Source organism: Phyllosticta citriasiana (genome assembly GCF_038021145.1).
Source record: "Phyllosticta citriasiana strain CBS 120426 chromosome Unknown IWZ02scaffold_7, whole genome shotgun sequence".
Classification (NCBI taxonomy): domain Eukaryota; kingdom Fungi; phylum Ascomycota; class Dothideomycetes; order Botryosphaeriales; family Phyllostictaceae; genus Phyllosticta; species Phyllosticta citriasiana.
This window is the reverse complement of record NW_027117284.1, coordinates 319,331-332,121: the sequence shown is the minus strand read 5'-3', so window position 1 is coordinate 332,121 and position 12,791 is coordinate 319,331. Positions and strand designations below refer to the sequence as shown.

The 12,791-nt window shown below is 53.5% G+C and overlaps 4 protein-coding genes across 4 annotated transcripts; 3 read left to right on the top strand and 1 right to left on the bottom strand.

The window, feature by feature from the left end:
* Positions 1 to 327: 327 nt before the first annotated feature.
* Positions 328 to 2,216, top strand: IWZ02DRAFT_270553 (peptidyl-tRNA hydrolase-domain-containing protein). The gene is made up of 2 exons (XM_066763472.1): positions 328 to 1,840; positions 1,939 to 2,216. The coding sequence occupies exon 1, from the start codon at positions 707 to 709 to the stop codon at positions 1,715 to 1,717; it is 1,011 nt and encodes a 336-aa protein (XP_066622151.1). The 5' UTR covers positions 328 to 706; the 3' UTR covers positions 1,718 to 1,840; positions 1,939 to 2,216.
* Positions 2,124 to 6,498, bottom strand: IWZ02DRAFT_270574 (leucine rich repeat protein-like protein). Its single transcript, XM_066763473.1, has 2 exons — positions 2,649 to 6,498; positions 2,124 to 2,576 (listed from the first exon to the last, which is right to left on the bottom strand). Exons 1-2 carry the CDS (start codon positions 6,376 to 6,378, stop codon positions 2,530 to 2,532), a joined length of 3,777 nt encoding a protein of 1,258 aa, XP_066622150.1. The 5' UTR covers positions 6,379 to 6,498; the 3' UTR covers positions 2,124 to 2,529.
* Positions 6,499 to 6,906: 408 nt separating this feature from the next.
* On the top strand, positions 6,907 to 10,015 carry IWZ02DRAFT_499464 (mitochondrial protein Pet127-domain-containing protein). The gene is made up of 4 exons (XM_066770233.1): positions 6,907 to 7,764; positions 7,812 to 7,875; positions 7,924 to 8,881; positions 8,932 to 10,015. The coding sequence occupies exons 1-4, from the start codon at positions 7,035 to 7,037 to the stop codon at positions 9,925 to 9,927; spliced, it is 2,748 nt and encodes a 915-aa protein (XP_066622149.1). The 5' UTR covers positions 6,907 to 7,034; the 3' UTR covers positions 9,928 to 10,015.
* Positions 10,016 to 10,064: 49 nt separating this feature from the next.
* Positions 10,065 to 12,780, top strand: IWZ02DRAFT_451978 (uncharacterized protein). The gene is made up of 6 exons (XM_066767555.1): positions 10,065 to 10,291; positions 10,351 to 10,486; positions 10,544 to 10,678; positions 10,732 to 12,110; positions 12,166 to 12,285; positions 12,345 to 12,780. The coding sequence occupies exons 1-6, from the start codon at positions 10,190 to 10,192 to the stop codon at positions 12,525 to 12,527; spliced, it is 2,055 nt and encodes a 684-aa protein (XP_066622148.1). The 5' UTR covers positions 10,065 to 10,189; the 3' UTR covers positions 12,528 to 12,780.
* The last annotated feature ends 11 nt before the right edge of the window (positions 12,781 to 12,791 follow it).

Here is a 12,791-nt window from a genome sequence, read left to right as displayed (position 1 = left end):
ACCAAAATGTCCCTATCACATGTACGACGCTTCACGGGCGGCCTGAAGCTGTCAAGCGATACGACCGTCTCCGACCACACGACTCGCATAGACAACCGGAAAGACAGGGATGTTCTGTTGATACTCTAATCTTGTACAGAGGCCTGTGTACCAACAGGATGGAGTTGTTCGGCTACTGTTGTCTGTTGTCTGTTTTTCTCTTTCTTTTCTTTTTTCTCCCGCTATTGTGATTCGGGTAATGGGGTTCCTTTCTCAGACTTCGCTTCTTCACAGTGGACACTGCTGTCCGACACTGCTGGCTTCCATTGTACGGAATTTAGTATAGCTTTGCTGATCAGCTGGGGATTTGTCCTTGCGTACTTCGGAGTTCAGGATCAGGTTTCCTCTACGGGCCCCCGGCGTGCCCCTCGGAAGAAATCTGCTTGAGGAGTGATTGGATGGCGATACCTGTGCGAGAGCTGCACTTTTTGGTTTTTTTTTTTTTTTTTCAGTACATCTCTTAGCTCTCTTCTTAAACACACATCTTCTCAGGTCCAGTTTGTTGACTCATCTACTGCTTACTACATGTCACCGTGGCTGCGGTGGCGGTGACCCCAATGAGAACTCAAGCTTTGACTCACCAGCTTATGGTCCAAGACTGATTGAAAAAATGGCCATTTGATCCGGTGAGAAACCACAGTACAAAGTTTTGGGGTTCTGTAAAATCATGACCACTCAAGTTCCTACGCAAGATTTGGGCGCGCGCGCCCACACGGTCCTTGACCCCGTTCCTGACGCGCGTGACGTCGGAAAATTTGCTGCACCTCCCCGACCCTTGCCCGACGTCACCTCGACCCATCCAACATATACGCCTACACGCTGCGAAGAGCTGAGGAAGGAAGACACGGCCGAGGACACGACAAATGAGAACAGGAAAAAGAGGGGGAAAGGCAATAAGCAGAAGCTCGCCGAATCGGCAGTCCAGCACAGCAGCAAGCTCACGTCGAGAACCACGGCAGTCCAACAGCACAACTCGGTGCCGCCCACCATGTTTGGCTCCGTAAAACCCGCTGTTCCCCTCTTCATCGCCTCCATCGGTAATCCAGGGCCCAAATACGCCAATACACTGCACTCGGCCGGCCATGTGGTGATTGCGCGCATACAGAAGTTGCGCAATTTCGCAGAGTTTCGCCCAAACAAACGCCTCGCCAATGGGCTCGTAACGTACCAAGCGGACCCAATTCGCAAGCACGAGTTCACCATGAATCCGCTCAAGGTGCTGACAGGGCGGCGGGAACTGTCACAGCCAGAGGATATAGCGGTGGGAGAAGAAAACTGGACACTGTGGCAGAGCCCGCTGCTGATGAATATGTCGGGCAAGGCTGTGCGCACGGCTTTCAACGAGTGGCGCAAGGAGGCGGCAGAGTTCGCCAGCAGCGGAAGGCTGGTCGTGCTACACGACGATCTGGAGCAGCCGCTGGGAAAAGTGCGCGTCCGCAGCGCCGGCGGCTCGCACAGGGGACACAATGGACTTAAGAGCTTGGCCGCCTACTTGCCGAATACGCCGTATGTCAAGGTGGGAATAGGTATCGGTCGTCCAACTAGCAGGGCCCCCGAGGACGTAGCAAAGTATGTGCTGCGTCAAATGTCGCCGCAGGAGCTCATATTCTTGACCCAGGCCGCTGGCGAAGTCATCGGGAAGCTGAGGGAGATTCAGGAGGGCAAGTTGAATCCGTGAAGCAGAAGATTGTGGAATATCGCACAGGCAAACTTTGAACAGCAAGCCAAACGGGGACGACAAGCTCATCCATATCGATGAGTCTTTCAAGGATCCAGAGTTGGACAGCGGATCTGTCCCACTGTATGTCTAGAACCATGTCAAGGAGGCAGTGGTGACGCCGCAATCCTGTGGGCACCTCCGCAGCACATGTTGATCCACTGCTGACCCTTAAGGGAAAGACGGACCCTCTAGAGTGAGGAGACAACGTCCAGCACGACGCAACACGACGGGCTCGCCAGACAATCCCATGGCCCTGGTTCTCACGCCAGCACTGTCCGTGCATGTATCTGAATGATTCGCTTCGCTTCTTCTGAGATACGAGCGGGATACCCTAGTCGTGTCCCTCTCCAAATGAAATAGATGCTGCTCGTATCCTGTTCTTGCGTACCATGACCCAGAGATTTACACGTATCCCTTGGGCTAAGTATACACAGGCTGTATCAAAAACGGCGTGAAACGATTGATGAAACCGTAAAATCTCTCGACATAATCATTCCGTTTCTCTGATAGGCAAAGGACCAGAGCCTACAAACCAAATCTCGTATGTTCATGATGCTGCCTGTTGCTGTGGTAGAGCGGTAACACTGTCCTTATTATCTGGAAAAGCCAAAAATAAATCAGGACGCACGCTGACGTGGAAGGAAAGTAGGAAGGCAAAAAGAGGAAGGACAGCGTGGTATACAACGCCTGAATGCATGCATAATCAACAACTCCGCGTATGACTCAATCCCTTGTTGCAACACGGCATCAACAACCATTTCTCCTGAGCATCACAGAGCACTTGCTTCTCTTGGTCCGAAGTAAGTCGCATCAGTGTCTTCGTAGTCGTCAGCATTCTTCTCAGCGTTCAGTCTTCATTAACTCTCCACGATTCGAAAGGGAATCTGACTTCGAGAGACGGGACTGACGGGGCTCATCGAACCAACAGGGCTTAGCTGTGCAAGCCTATCCGCTGCATCTGCGTCGAGAAGAGTTTGTGCATCCTCTCGGCTAATGTCCAGCTGTTCGGCAAGGGCAGCAAGAAAGGCGTCCGTGTCCAGACCGAGACCCTCTCCGCCATCTGAACTTGTACTGGATCCCATCTGTTGATCGTGGCTAATCGTCAAACGCGGGCGTTCCGAGGACGATTGTGTTCTCGGGGGATCTGGACACCGCAGAGTTACCGTGGTCGACGTGGTCGCCGTAGTTGCCGTGCTTGGCCTCGTGCCATTTGTCAAATCGGACTCGATGAGACCTCTTTGAACAGCCGGGACTTCTCTTTCCCGTGCGTCAACTGATTGACTCGGACTTCCTCGTGTTGGGTTCTTTGGGCGCTCAAGATGCTCTTCCTCAATGTCAGTGGATGTGGGCAAACCCGCCGCAGCATTCATGTTGCGTTGCAGGTACAAATTCAATCTATGAGCCTGTCGGTCCCAACTTTCTTCGACCAGCCTGACTGCAGCGCGTACGTCTTGTTCGGACATTTGAGTTGGAGAGGCCCTTGGTTCAGGAGCCTTTCCGATCTTGAAGGCGACTCTGCTGCGAATTGAGGTCGTTTTGGACTGCTGTTGTGCTCGAACTTCGGCACGCATGTTTTTAACAGTCATTTCCGTCTGCCAAAGTGCTCCTTCTCGGCCATCTTGCATAGCTGGCAACCACTGCAATGTCTTGTTGTGGTGCAATGAATTGACCAAATCGGTAAATCCTTGCAATGGTATGGCGTTGTTTTCGCAGTGCACCTCGACCAATGAGTCGTTGACCTTTAAGACATCTGCTAGAGTACTGGCGCCCTGCAAGCCGAGTCCTTGATTGCGAATGTAGAGAACACGTAGCGTCTTGTTCCGTTTGAGGCCGCACAGGGCATGGTTAATACCAACGCCCAAACGAGCAACCTCAAGCTTGGAATCTTCGCCGGACATATCGATACTGATCAATGTGTGATTTTCCGCAAACATTTTCTCAAGAGCCTGACAAGTCCGGTCGGAAGCATCATGAGGCAAGGAGACCTTGGTGATGTCAAGATGTCGAATGGTGTTGTTGACAGCAATGGCCAAAACCAGCTGTGTAAAAGAGTGCTCTTCCTCGTAGTCTATCAATGCAATTGTCAAGTGAGCTGGTGCCGCCCCATCAGCAATGGCCGAAGTGAATTCGTCGTGGAAGAGTTCGATGCGATTCTGGCTTATGTCTAAGTGCATCTCTCTCGCAACTCCAGGTCGGCGGGTCATGGATCTCATGACGCGCGCGATCTGCCGTCCGCTGAGACCGGTATTGTCGAGCCGCAACTCACGGAGAGACTCTGATTGGCTGCTTTTGAGGTAGATGGTGATTGCTTCGATTGTTTCATTATTCAGAACCGTGCCGCTTATGTTGAGACTTTGCAGTCGCCAAGCAAGCAATGTGTCGGCCGTCAACAGAGGGTCGGGTCCAGCGGTGTGCGCAGCGTTGGCAAGGTTCAATATTCTTATGTAACCAAAGACGCTGAGCTGCGGTTCGAAGATGGCAGGAAGCAGTCGCGCCGGGTTCCGTGAAATGTCGATGGCCTCCAATGTGTTTTCTTGGCTTCTTAGGGCATCAAGTACCAGTGACATTTTCCGCTCGTCTAAGCCGCACCGGCTCAACTCAAGACCACGGAGGTGGCAATCTTTCTCTGCAGCTGCAGCAATCAAGTAGTCGAGGTCGGTCTCACCAAGCTGGATGTCACTCAGCACGATCCAATCAACATTCGTTGTCTGGTACTTGCACAAGGGGAAAAGTGCTTCAACGATGCCACACCCCACATCTTTGGCCTTGCCCTCGTCCACGTAATGGAAGGGCTTCCTTTTGATGCAAGCATTAAAGTCCATTCGACGAAGCTTCCGGCTTGTCACTGCTAGCGCTCTAATTTCTTGAACCAATAGGCACGAGTTGCTGAGCTCGTCTAAGCTCAAATTGATCGGTGTTCCCCTTTTCGTCTTGAAGCACACATGATCAGTGCCATAACGATCATGGAGCTCGTTGAGGGCATCCAGCTGGATACCCGCAAACGATATGGTTCCGAAGGATTCGTTGTAGCGGAGCGCGCGCATGACTGCCAGGAGCTCCATTGGCGTATATCCTGGTCTTCGACGATCATCCGGCGGCAGAAGTTCAAATCGCGGCCAGTCATCCTGTGGATATGTAATCTGGTAGCGTATCACCTGCGGTGGGACGTTGTACGCAATGCAATAGGCGCACAGAGTGCGATCCAAAGAAGCTTCGTCGATCTTTTCGGAAGTCGCAGTGTTCAAGATTTCTTTCTTGGCGGCATCAGGGACCAAGAATATGTACGGACGGGGTTCCCACTCTGGTCGCAAATAATGTTCGACGTGATGGAGCCGCACGGAAATCTCTTTTGCTGCCAGAGAGGCCATGAGGAGAACCTTGGGTTTCTGCAGGGGCATCCTGAATACCAACTCGAAAGTATCGTCGCTCTCGCTGAGCCGAACAGAGGTGAGGGTCAGTATTCCAAAGGAAACTTCAGATGGGTACGATAGCAGGTTGGAACTCGAAGCACGTTGTCGCGACTTGAAAACCGGGATCATGTGGACTTTGTGGATTCCTACAGCAAGGAAGCAGACTGTGGATGCAATTTTCGTGAGATCGTCGGTTGATGAAGATGCCGAGCCAGTCCTGCCGGTAGGACGCTGAACAACTTTGAACAAGGAAAAGGCATTGGGATCATAGTCACCCTCCCGCTCGACGACACGAGCTGCGAGGCGTACATTTTGATGCGAGATGTGCCTCTCATCTTGGGTCTTGATTTGGTACGCAGCAGATCGGACAGCGGCAAGCCATGTCTTCATGTCCTCCGGGGATCCGAATTGCAAGGTCATGGAAAAGTCGTGATTGCTTTCCTCTTCTAGATAGCATATTTCGAAGGCAAAATACGGTCTGTCGTCGACAAGCTGGTAGACGGCTATGATTTGTTTGAGAGGAGTGCCAATGTGTCTCTCGCCAGAATGGTCCGAGACAAAAGATTGGAATTCTTGGATCGATCCTATGGATGGATTGGAGTGATGCCTCTGTTTCAACGAAGAACTGCGATGCAGTGGAGCGAAAATTTCGCCAAACGTCTCGGCCGCTTTCTGCTGGTTTTTGAATCGTACAATATGCGTCTCGGTCAGGACGAGGTATTCCTTCTTACGCCTGAATAGTGTACTGCTCGTTTGTACTTCGCCATGCAAGATAATCTTTCTCGAGTGCAAACCAACGTCGTTGAACTCGCCCCAGTTGACAGACGGTGTCTTGCTAGACAAGGCACTCAAAACGGCATCATCTTCAGGATCATCGGAACCAGACCTTGCAGAAACCCATGAGCTGATGCGCGCCGAGTGTCGGAGGCGAGGGCCCCTAGAGTCGGATGCTGGAGATTTGGCGGGCGAGTGGGCGGGCGAGTCTGGGGCAAGCAGGCTGTCAGAACCAAATGCAGAACCGAGGCCCAATCCGTCGATGAAGGAGCTCGGGCGGCGACGCTTTTGAAGGGCGTTTGGTGAATGTCTCTCTCGGCTTGGATCGCGGTCGCGGCAATCATTTGCAGGAGTGAGGGCGCTGAGAGGAGATTTGGACAAAGAGCCACCAAAGAAGCTTCGTCTTTTGGAGCTGCTACTAGAGGAAGCATGCATTGCGGAGAGGAGAGGTCGTGATGGCGCAGCTGGGGAATGAGTCCGGCTGTGATTACGGTTTCGTCGATGCGCTTCAGCAAGCGTTTATGGAGACAGTGGTGCGCCTTTCACGAGAGGTTGATTGGGCGTCTGAGGACATGACCAGCAACAACAGGGCGCAGAAGGCGGGAGCAGTGGTCGGGCGCTGGGGTGACGGAGCAGTCCATTGCCGGGTCGAGCAGTACCAGGGGGAAAGGAAAGATGGTCGAGGGCAGGGAGAGGCGGCCGGGGACGCGGAGGGAGAGGAGGGCAAGGACGGCGCGGCGGAGGAAGAGGATGGCGCAGCAAGACGAGGAAAAGTGGGAGAGGAGACAGTGTGAAAGACGCGCGGAAGAGGGAGAGAGGGTGGTGGTGAGTGGTGGAGAGCAGTGGGAGCCCTGCCTCTCAGGCTCCCGCCTACGTCAGTTATCGGTTTAGCGCAGCGGCCGGGGAAGACGCGGGATCGGCCACTGACATCAAAAGATGCACGACTTTTTTTCGTCCTCGTCCGTTCGACGACGACATCACCAACATCTGCGGCACCATATTGGCTTCCTTTTCTTTCCTGTCACATCTCGCGTCTGCTGCCAATCCCTCGACTTAGTTTCTTTTTAGGCTGGTCCCAATTGACACGCTCCATGCTCGGTCGCAGCAGTGCGCGCGTCCTGCGATCTGCGCCACAGCACATCTGCCTGCCATGTCTCCGTCGCCAGCTTCTCCAGCCCATAGCCGCGAGATCCCCATCCCTCGCTACTTTTCGTCGCGCTCTTCTCCACACGACCGCCGCTGCTCGAGATCAACTGCAGTCTGAAAATGCCGTCTCGCCGTCGCCACCCGCAGCTGACCATGATGGAACTGGCACCGGAAGCAAAACAAATGCAACCAACTCTCTCCGGAGAAGGGGGCCTTGCTCAAAGCGTGCAGCAAAGGAAGAGTCGGCGAGCGACAATCCGCAACAAGAAGAGGATCAAGACAAAGACCTCGACAACAAAACATTCGCTGCTGGGCAACTAGAGAACCACTCTTCTCTTTCAGAGGCGCTCACGAACCCCGTGGAAGGAATCAAAATCCCGATTCGGCGAACAAGAACGAATGGCGGCAGACATAGATCGACGGGAGCTGCGCATCGTTCAGGGAAACCGTCCGCAGCCGCAGCGTTATCCTTGAAAGAAAGGAAGTCGAAGGCTCGAGACAAGACAGCTAGCCGAAAGGCGAGTGCCGCAAACGCCTCGTCATCAGAAAAAAACGCGGAGAAGGCTCAGGAACAGACACAAAAGTCGAAGAAGACATCACGGAAATCACCTCTCAAGGCACCCGACGTGCTCCTTGCCTACGAAAGCCTCTCGGCCCAGGAGCTGCAATTGACGCGTAAGTCTTCAAGAAAACTTGAATCCTCCAAAAGGCTGACCTTTCAGCGGTCGATGTCAACCAGCCATCTGTCCCCGTCCTCGCGTACGGTTTAGACCGAGTTCTCTTCAAGTATGTCAGTTGAGCTCTGTTTTTCGTCCCTGACTGACGCGGTGACAGTCCCGGCGTATATCACCTGCAGGACCCGAGGACGCAAGTCTTCAACTTCGACCCATATCTCTCCAACATCATGCCAGTCGCAGAATTCAACTTCAACTCCCTTGGCGAGTACATTACGTCTTCAAGAGATACCGCACTATCGGACCTTGCTCGAGAGCACCAGAAGACGTTTGTTGGCTCCACGTCCAGTATGACGTCGAGCCTTGCACACTTCCATTACCTGCTTTCCAACTGGCGACCGATCAACATTTCTACGCTTTCAAAGGCGTTTCCTGAATCACTCGACACATTCACCAAACTCAACCGCCTGCCTGCTTCCATCTTTTTGCGGTACAAAGATGGCGTGTATTCCATTGATGCAGACAAAGAATTCGACTCTTCGAATATTCTAGCCATGCTTGGGAAGTCTCTGGAGAAGCTCCTCACCCTTCCCAAAGAGGAATACGAACGGTATCGTGTCTCGAATCCCAATCAAATCTCCAAAGAGGAACGCGATCAGCCCGAGTCTTATCACTACACTTCCATGGGCGATATTCTCATGCGATCACAGCTTGATGCTCAAGACTCGCGCTTGCCCGGTACAGGAATGTATGACTTGAAAACTCGTGCAGTCGTCTCGATCCGCATGGACGTCGACAGCTGGGATAAGAACACGGGATACCAGATCAAACAGGATCTTGGCAAGTTTGAATCCTACGAGCGCGAATACTATGACATGATGCGATCAATGATGCTCAAGTACTCTCTGCAGGCGCGGATGGGCCGTATGGATGGAATATTTGTTGCGTACCACAACATCGAACGGATATTTGGCTTTCAATACATTAGCTTGGAGGAGATGGATCGTGGATTACACGGCACAACGGAGGGGCGGCATGTGGGCGATCAAGAATTTCGGCTGAGCGTAGGGCTTTTGAACAAGGTCCTACGCGAAGCCATCCAGAAATTTCCTGAGACGGTGAGTCCGCGTCTTGATCGATTGAGCAAGAACATTGCTGACCATTACAGTCCCTCCGCATCCATTTTGAAACCCGCGACTCCCAGACTTCCCCTTGGATGTACATTTTTGCCGAGCCAATGTCAGAGGACGAAGTCCAGGCCATACAAGATACCAACAAAGCGAAGATACAAGCTTTTGAGCGCAGGGTACTTGGGCTAGATTCGGGCAACGGCGAAGACGCCGAAGAAGCCGCTGAACAAGACGCTGCAATGTCTGATGGCAGCTTTGAAGAAGGCGTTGGTTCGACGCCTGTTGTCGAGAGCAACGTGCACCGAGAAGAAGAATCTGATGCAGACGGAGAAGCAATCTTTGAAGAGGTGGAAGGGAGCACAGCATCTGAAGAAGTGCAAGACGACGCCGTTTCGGAGAGTGCGACTTCAGAGCCTACTGCCGAGGATGAGATGGCACTTGCATGGCTTGCGGGAGCGACCCAAGACGGAATCTCGGTCGACGGCATCAAGCTGCCAGATTTCGACGCTGATGGTGAAGTAATCGTTGGGAGCGCCGCCCAAGAAGATGTCTCCGAGAGCCAAGAAACTCGGGATGATGTAGACGCCACGAGCAACGCCTCAGAGGGTGGCTCAAGTCGTCCATTATTCGGCCTAAGGCTTTCCATCATCAACACAGTCGATGGCAAGCGCGTCGTGCGCCCCTCAAATCTTGATGAAAAGTCGGACTGGACCGTGCATTATTCCATCCAGGAGTTGAGTCGACAGAAGGCTGAAGCCAATTACAAGGCTTGCAGGAAAAGACGAGCAGCTGGGTTCGCCATGTCGGCCAAGGAGGTCAAAGGAGACAAGGTCCTCTCTTACTACCAGAGATTTCTCCGAAATCTAAGCGACAAGGGCCGTGTATGGAGGGGAGATCGAGACCAAGAGCTGGAGCAGCGGGGGAAGGTGGTTTTCAAATCTCGCGCATCGTCGCATGAGCCGCGGCGTCTTGACGGGGTGGACACATATCTGTCGTGGCTCTACAATCGAGGACCGGAAAAGCGTGATGATTGAGTGTGGCAAAGGTACATGTAGTCACACAGGGACAATTCATTTTGACGTGCAGAGTAGCCAACTTTTTAAATCTCAACTCTTGTCAATACCTTGTGCGTGTTGTGGTTTGCATGTGTAGGTACCTCAGCCAAAGTCCAACGGGAGCTTCCTGGCGCACGGACGGGGACAGACAAGGCGGCGGAAGCTGCCCGTCATTGCATGAGCTTGTTCGCACTCTTCGACTGTTCACTATGCGCACTCGCAGCCCTCACTCTCCTCTACCATGGCCAAATTCCCACAGGAAGACGTCGACAATCTGATTTCTTTTGCGACGGCCGTCTTTGGAGCCACGCTGGAGCCGCACATTGCGCGGCGCTTCATCAAGGTGCTTGCCCGTTACCCACAGCCAACCTAACTCGCGCATGGCTCGCTGACCAGCCAAAGGATGCCAACGGCAATCTCGACAGGGCGCTTGCCAACTGGGAAGCCGATCCGAATCGCTACGCTGCCGACAAGTACGACGAAGACTTGTTTTCCCAAGACCGAGACGGAGGCAGCAGTCAGTTTGCTGGTGTCCCTTGTAAAGCTCACCCGCCTGTGACAACTACGGCTTACTGACGTCCTTCGTCTGCCCTAGCCTTTCAAATCGACCATGTTGATGACAACGCCGGACAATACCCGCGCAGCACAGCAGCCACTCGGCCTAACACGAGACCCAATACTCCAAGCAACAGCTTGCATGGTTCTGGCATGGGCGACTATCACGGTCAGGGTGCGCGCGCGTCCCAGCATTTGCTGCCGAGGAAGCTGACACAAGAGGCACAGGCATGAATCAGGAAACTGGTGTGGTTGGAGGTACCGGTGTGCAATTTGGGCCTGCCACAAGAGAGCACTACGAGTCAAGTCAGTGGGCGCTGACCACCGTCTCCAACACCACACCGGACCCTCCACCGAACCAACGTTTTAGAAACCAAGATGAGCCGGCCTTTTTGAAGCCATTGCCGTCCCAAGACTATCTCCCTGCGCTGCTCACCATCCTCGAGCGTATACCAATGGCTCGAAACGCTCTGTTGCTGAAGAAACACGTCCTCCCAGATTATGGCCAAGAGTCTCTGTGGTGGTCCGGTACTCCTGTCACGCTTCCTCAAACAATCGTTGATGGTCAGGAGGATTCCAGCGCCGACGGAAAGCTGATTTGTGAGACGCAAAGGCTCATGGCCTTTCTTCATGCCACGGAGCGCGCTTACGGCAGTGCAGAGGCTCTCACCAAGCTCGAGTGGTTTCGTCATCCAGCCTGGATGAGTGAGGAGAAGGATGCCATCAGATTTCTGTGGTCATGGACGGCGGCCGCAACGCGCTTTGAACCTTCGGGTCGTCTTCAAGGGTTGTTCGAAACCACGGCCCACCAGGTCCAGTCCGGCAACTCTTCGCAGCCTTCGTTCAAGTGCTTGACTCCTGTTCTCGACAACGGTGGGAGCGGCGCCTGTTTGTCTCTCTACGACATACTCGACGATACCATTTGGAGCAACGACCCAGATGGCACCAAAGATGTCCACGCGTCCATAGACCACATTGCCGACGTTCTAGTTCTCATACTGAAGCAGCCGGACGTTGGTGCTAATGGTCTCAATATGACTATTCCGGCATCTTGGTTCGCGGACAGGTATCTTAGTGAACACGAGAGCAGGTCGAAGCAAATGCGAAAGGACCGTGCCAAGTACAGGAGCAGAATTGCAGAGATTCAACAAAATGTGCAAAAGTATGCTCGATTTAGCTTTCAAGGCAAGACTGGAGACGCTCTGGCTTTGCTGGAGACGGCCATGTCTGCCTTCGGGGCCTCCAACAAGGACCATGTCGAAGCCGACGGCGATGTGGTCATGGAAATCGGCGTCCAGGATGATGAGGTACTTGGCCAGCTGCAGTCCATCTACGACAAGGTCAAGGTCAAGGTTGAAGATTTGAAGAGGGAGGAGCGGTTGGCTCGACAGAGCTTGGAACAGCTCTCTGGCCTTTTGAAAGAGCAGTCGGACGCGTCAGAACCGAGCCCAAAGGCAAGGTATCAGCTGTGTGGCATGTCGACGGACCCGTCTGTCCTCTACGTCAAACAGAATTGCGGAAAGCAGACAGTGGGCCGAGACCAAGCTGAATCTTGTACGGACTGGTGGAGGATTCAGTGCAACAGCAGCGGGCAAGTTTCCAAATCTGTAAGTGTCAAGGCAACCATGGACGAGGGCAAGTTGCTGATTCACAGAGCTGCAGTGTATTGCCCAGGCGGATGCCCTCACGGCGGCGGCCGTCGAGAGCCGTGAAGTTTTGCTCGTCTATGCCAGCGAAGAGGCGCTCTCAGAGCCATTGGAAGAGCTGCCGCAGGCTCTATCGGTGAGGAACCATTCGTATGCGGGGGACCCTGGGCAACAACTAACCCAAAGGCATTCCAGGATTTCGTGTCAGCGGACAATGCACTTTTCGGCGAGGAACTGGCGAGGGAAACTGGGGAGCGGCCTCCGCCATATGAAAATGCCGACGCAGACACGGAAAAGACAAAGGCGGAGGACACGACCATGGGAGGAGAAGCCGATGCAAAAGGAAGCACGCAGCACATTGAATTCGCAGGCAGCTAGTGGATGGATGCATGTAGATGGCGGTGTGGGTGGGAATTGCAGAGCTGCCCTTCTCTGTAGATGCCTCAGGCCATGAGTAGAAGGTAGCGGCTTTTGGTAGTTTTCGCGCCGACGTGGGGCCGTGCGGCGGCCCAAAAGTGACGTGGATCTTGCTTACAAACGCGGTACACTATTGCTCCATCGGGCTAGTTGCCGGACTAGGGCTGCCGATCTCTCCGACATCGATGTTCCTCTGGGCTTGCTGGCTGCCGTCATCTTCCCTCC

Excerpts from the sequence above, each read along its gene's own strand:
- IWZ02DRAFT_451978 (XM_066767555.1), top strand. The coding sequence starts at position 10,190 with ATGGCCAAATTCCCACAGGAAGACGTCGACAATCTGATTTCTTTTGCG. Across the intron at positions 12,111-12,165 it reads GCGGGCAAGTTTCCAAATCT|TGTATTGCCCAGGCGGATGC; the intron begins GTAAGTGTCAAG and ends ACAGAGCTGCAG. Across the intron at positions 12,286-12,344 it reads AGCTGCCGCAGGCTCTATCG|GATTTCGTGTCAGCGGACAA; the intron begins GTGAGGAACCAT and ends AAGGCATTCCAG.
- IWZ02DRAFT_499464 (XM_066770233.1), top strand. The coding sequence starts at position 7,035 with ATGCTCGGTCGCAGCAGTGCGCGCGTCCTGCGATCTGCGCCACAGCAC. Across the intron at positions 7,876-7,923 it reads TTAGACCGAGTTCTCTTCAA|TCCCGGCGTATATCACCTGC; the intron begins GTATGTCAGTTG and ends ACGCGGTGACAG. Across the intron at positions 8,882-8,931 it reads TCCAGAAATTTCCTGAGACG|TCCCTCCGCATCCATTTTGA; the intron begins GTGAGTCCGCGT and ends TGACCATTACAG.
- IWZ02DRAFT_270553 (XM_066763472.1), top strand. The coding sequence starts at position 707 with ATGACCACTCAAGTTCCTACGCAAGATTTGGGCGCGCGCGCCCACACG.
- IWZ02DRAFT_270574 (XM_066763473.1), bottom strand. The coding sequence starts at position 6,378 with ATGCATGCTTCCTCTAGTAGCAGCTCCAAAAGACGAAGCTTCTTTGGT. Across the intron at positions 2,577-2,648 it reads CGTCAGTCCCGTCTCTCGAA|ACACTGATGCGACTTACTTC; the intron begins GTCAGATTCCCT and ends ACGACTACGAAG.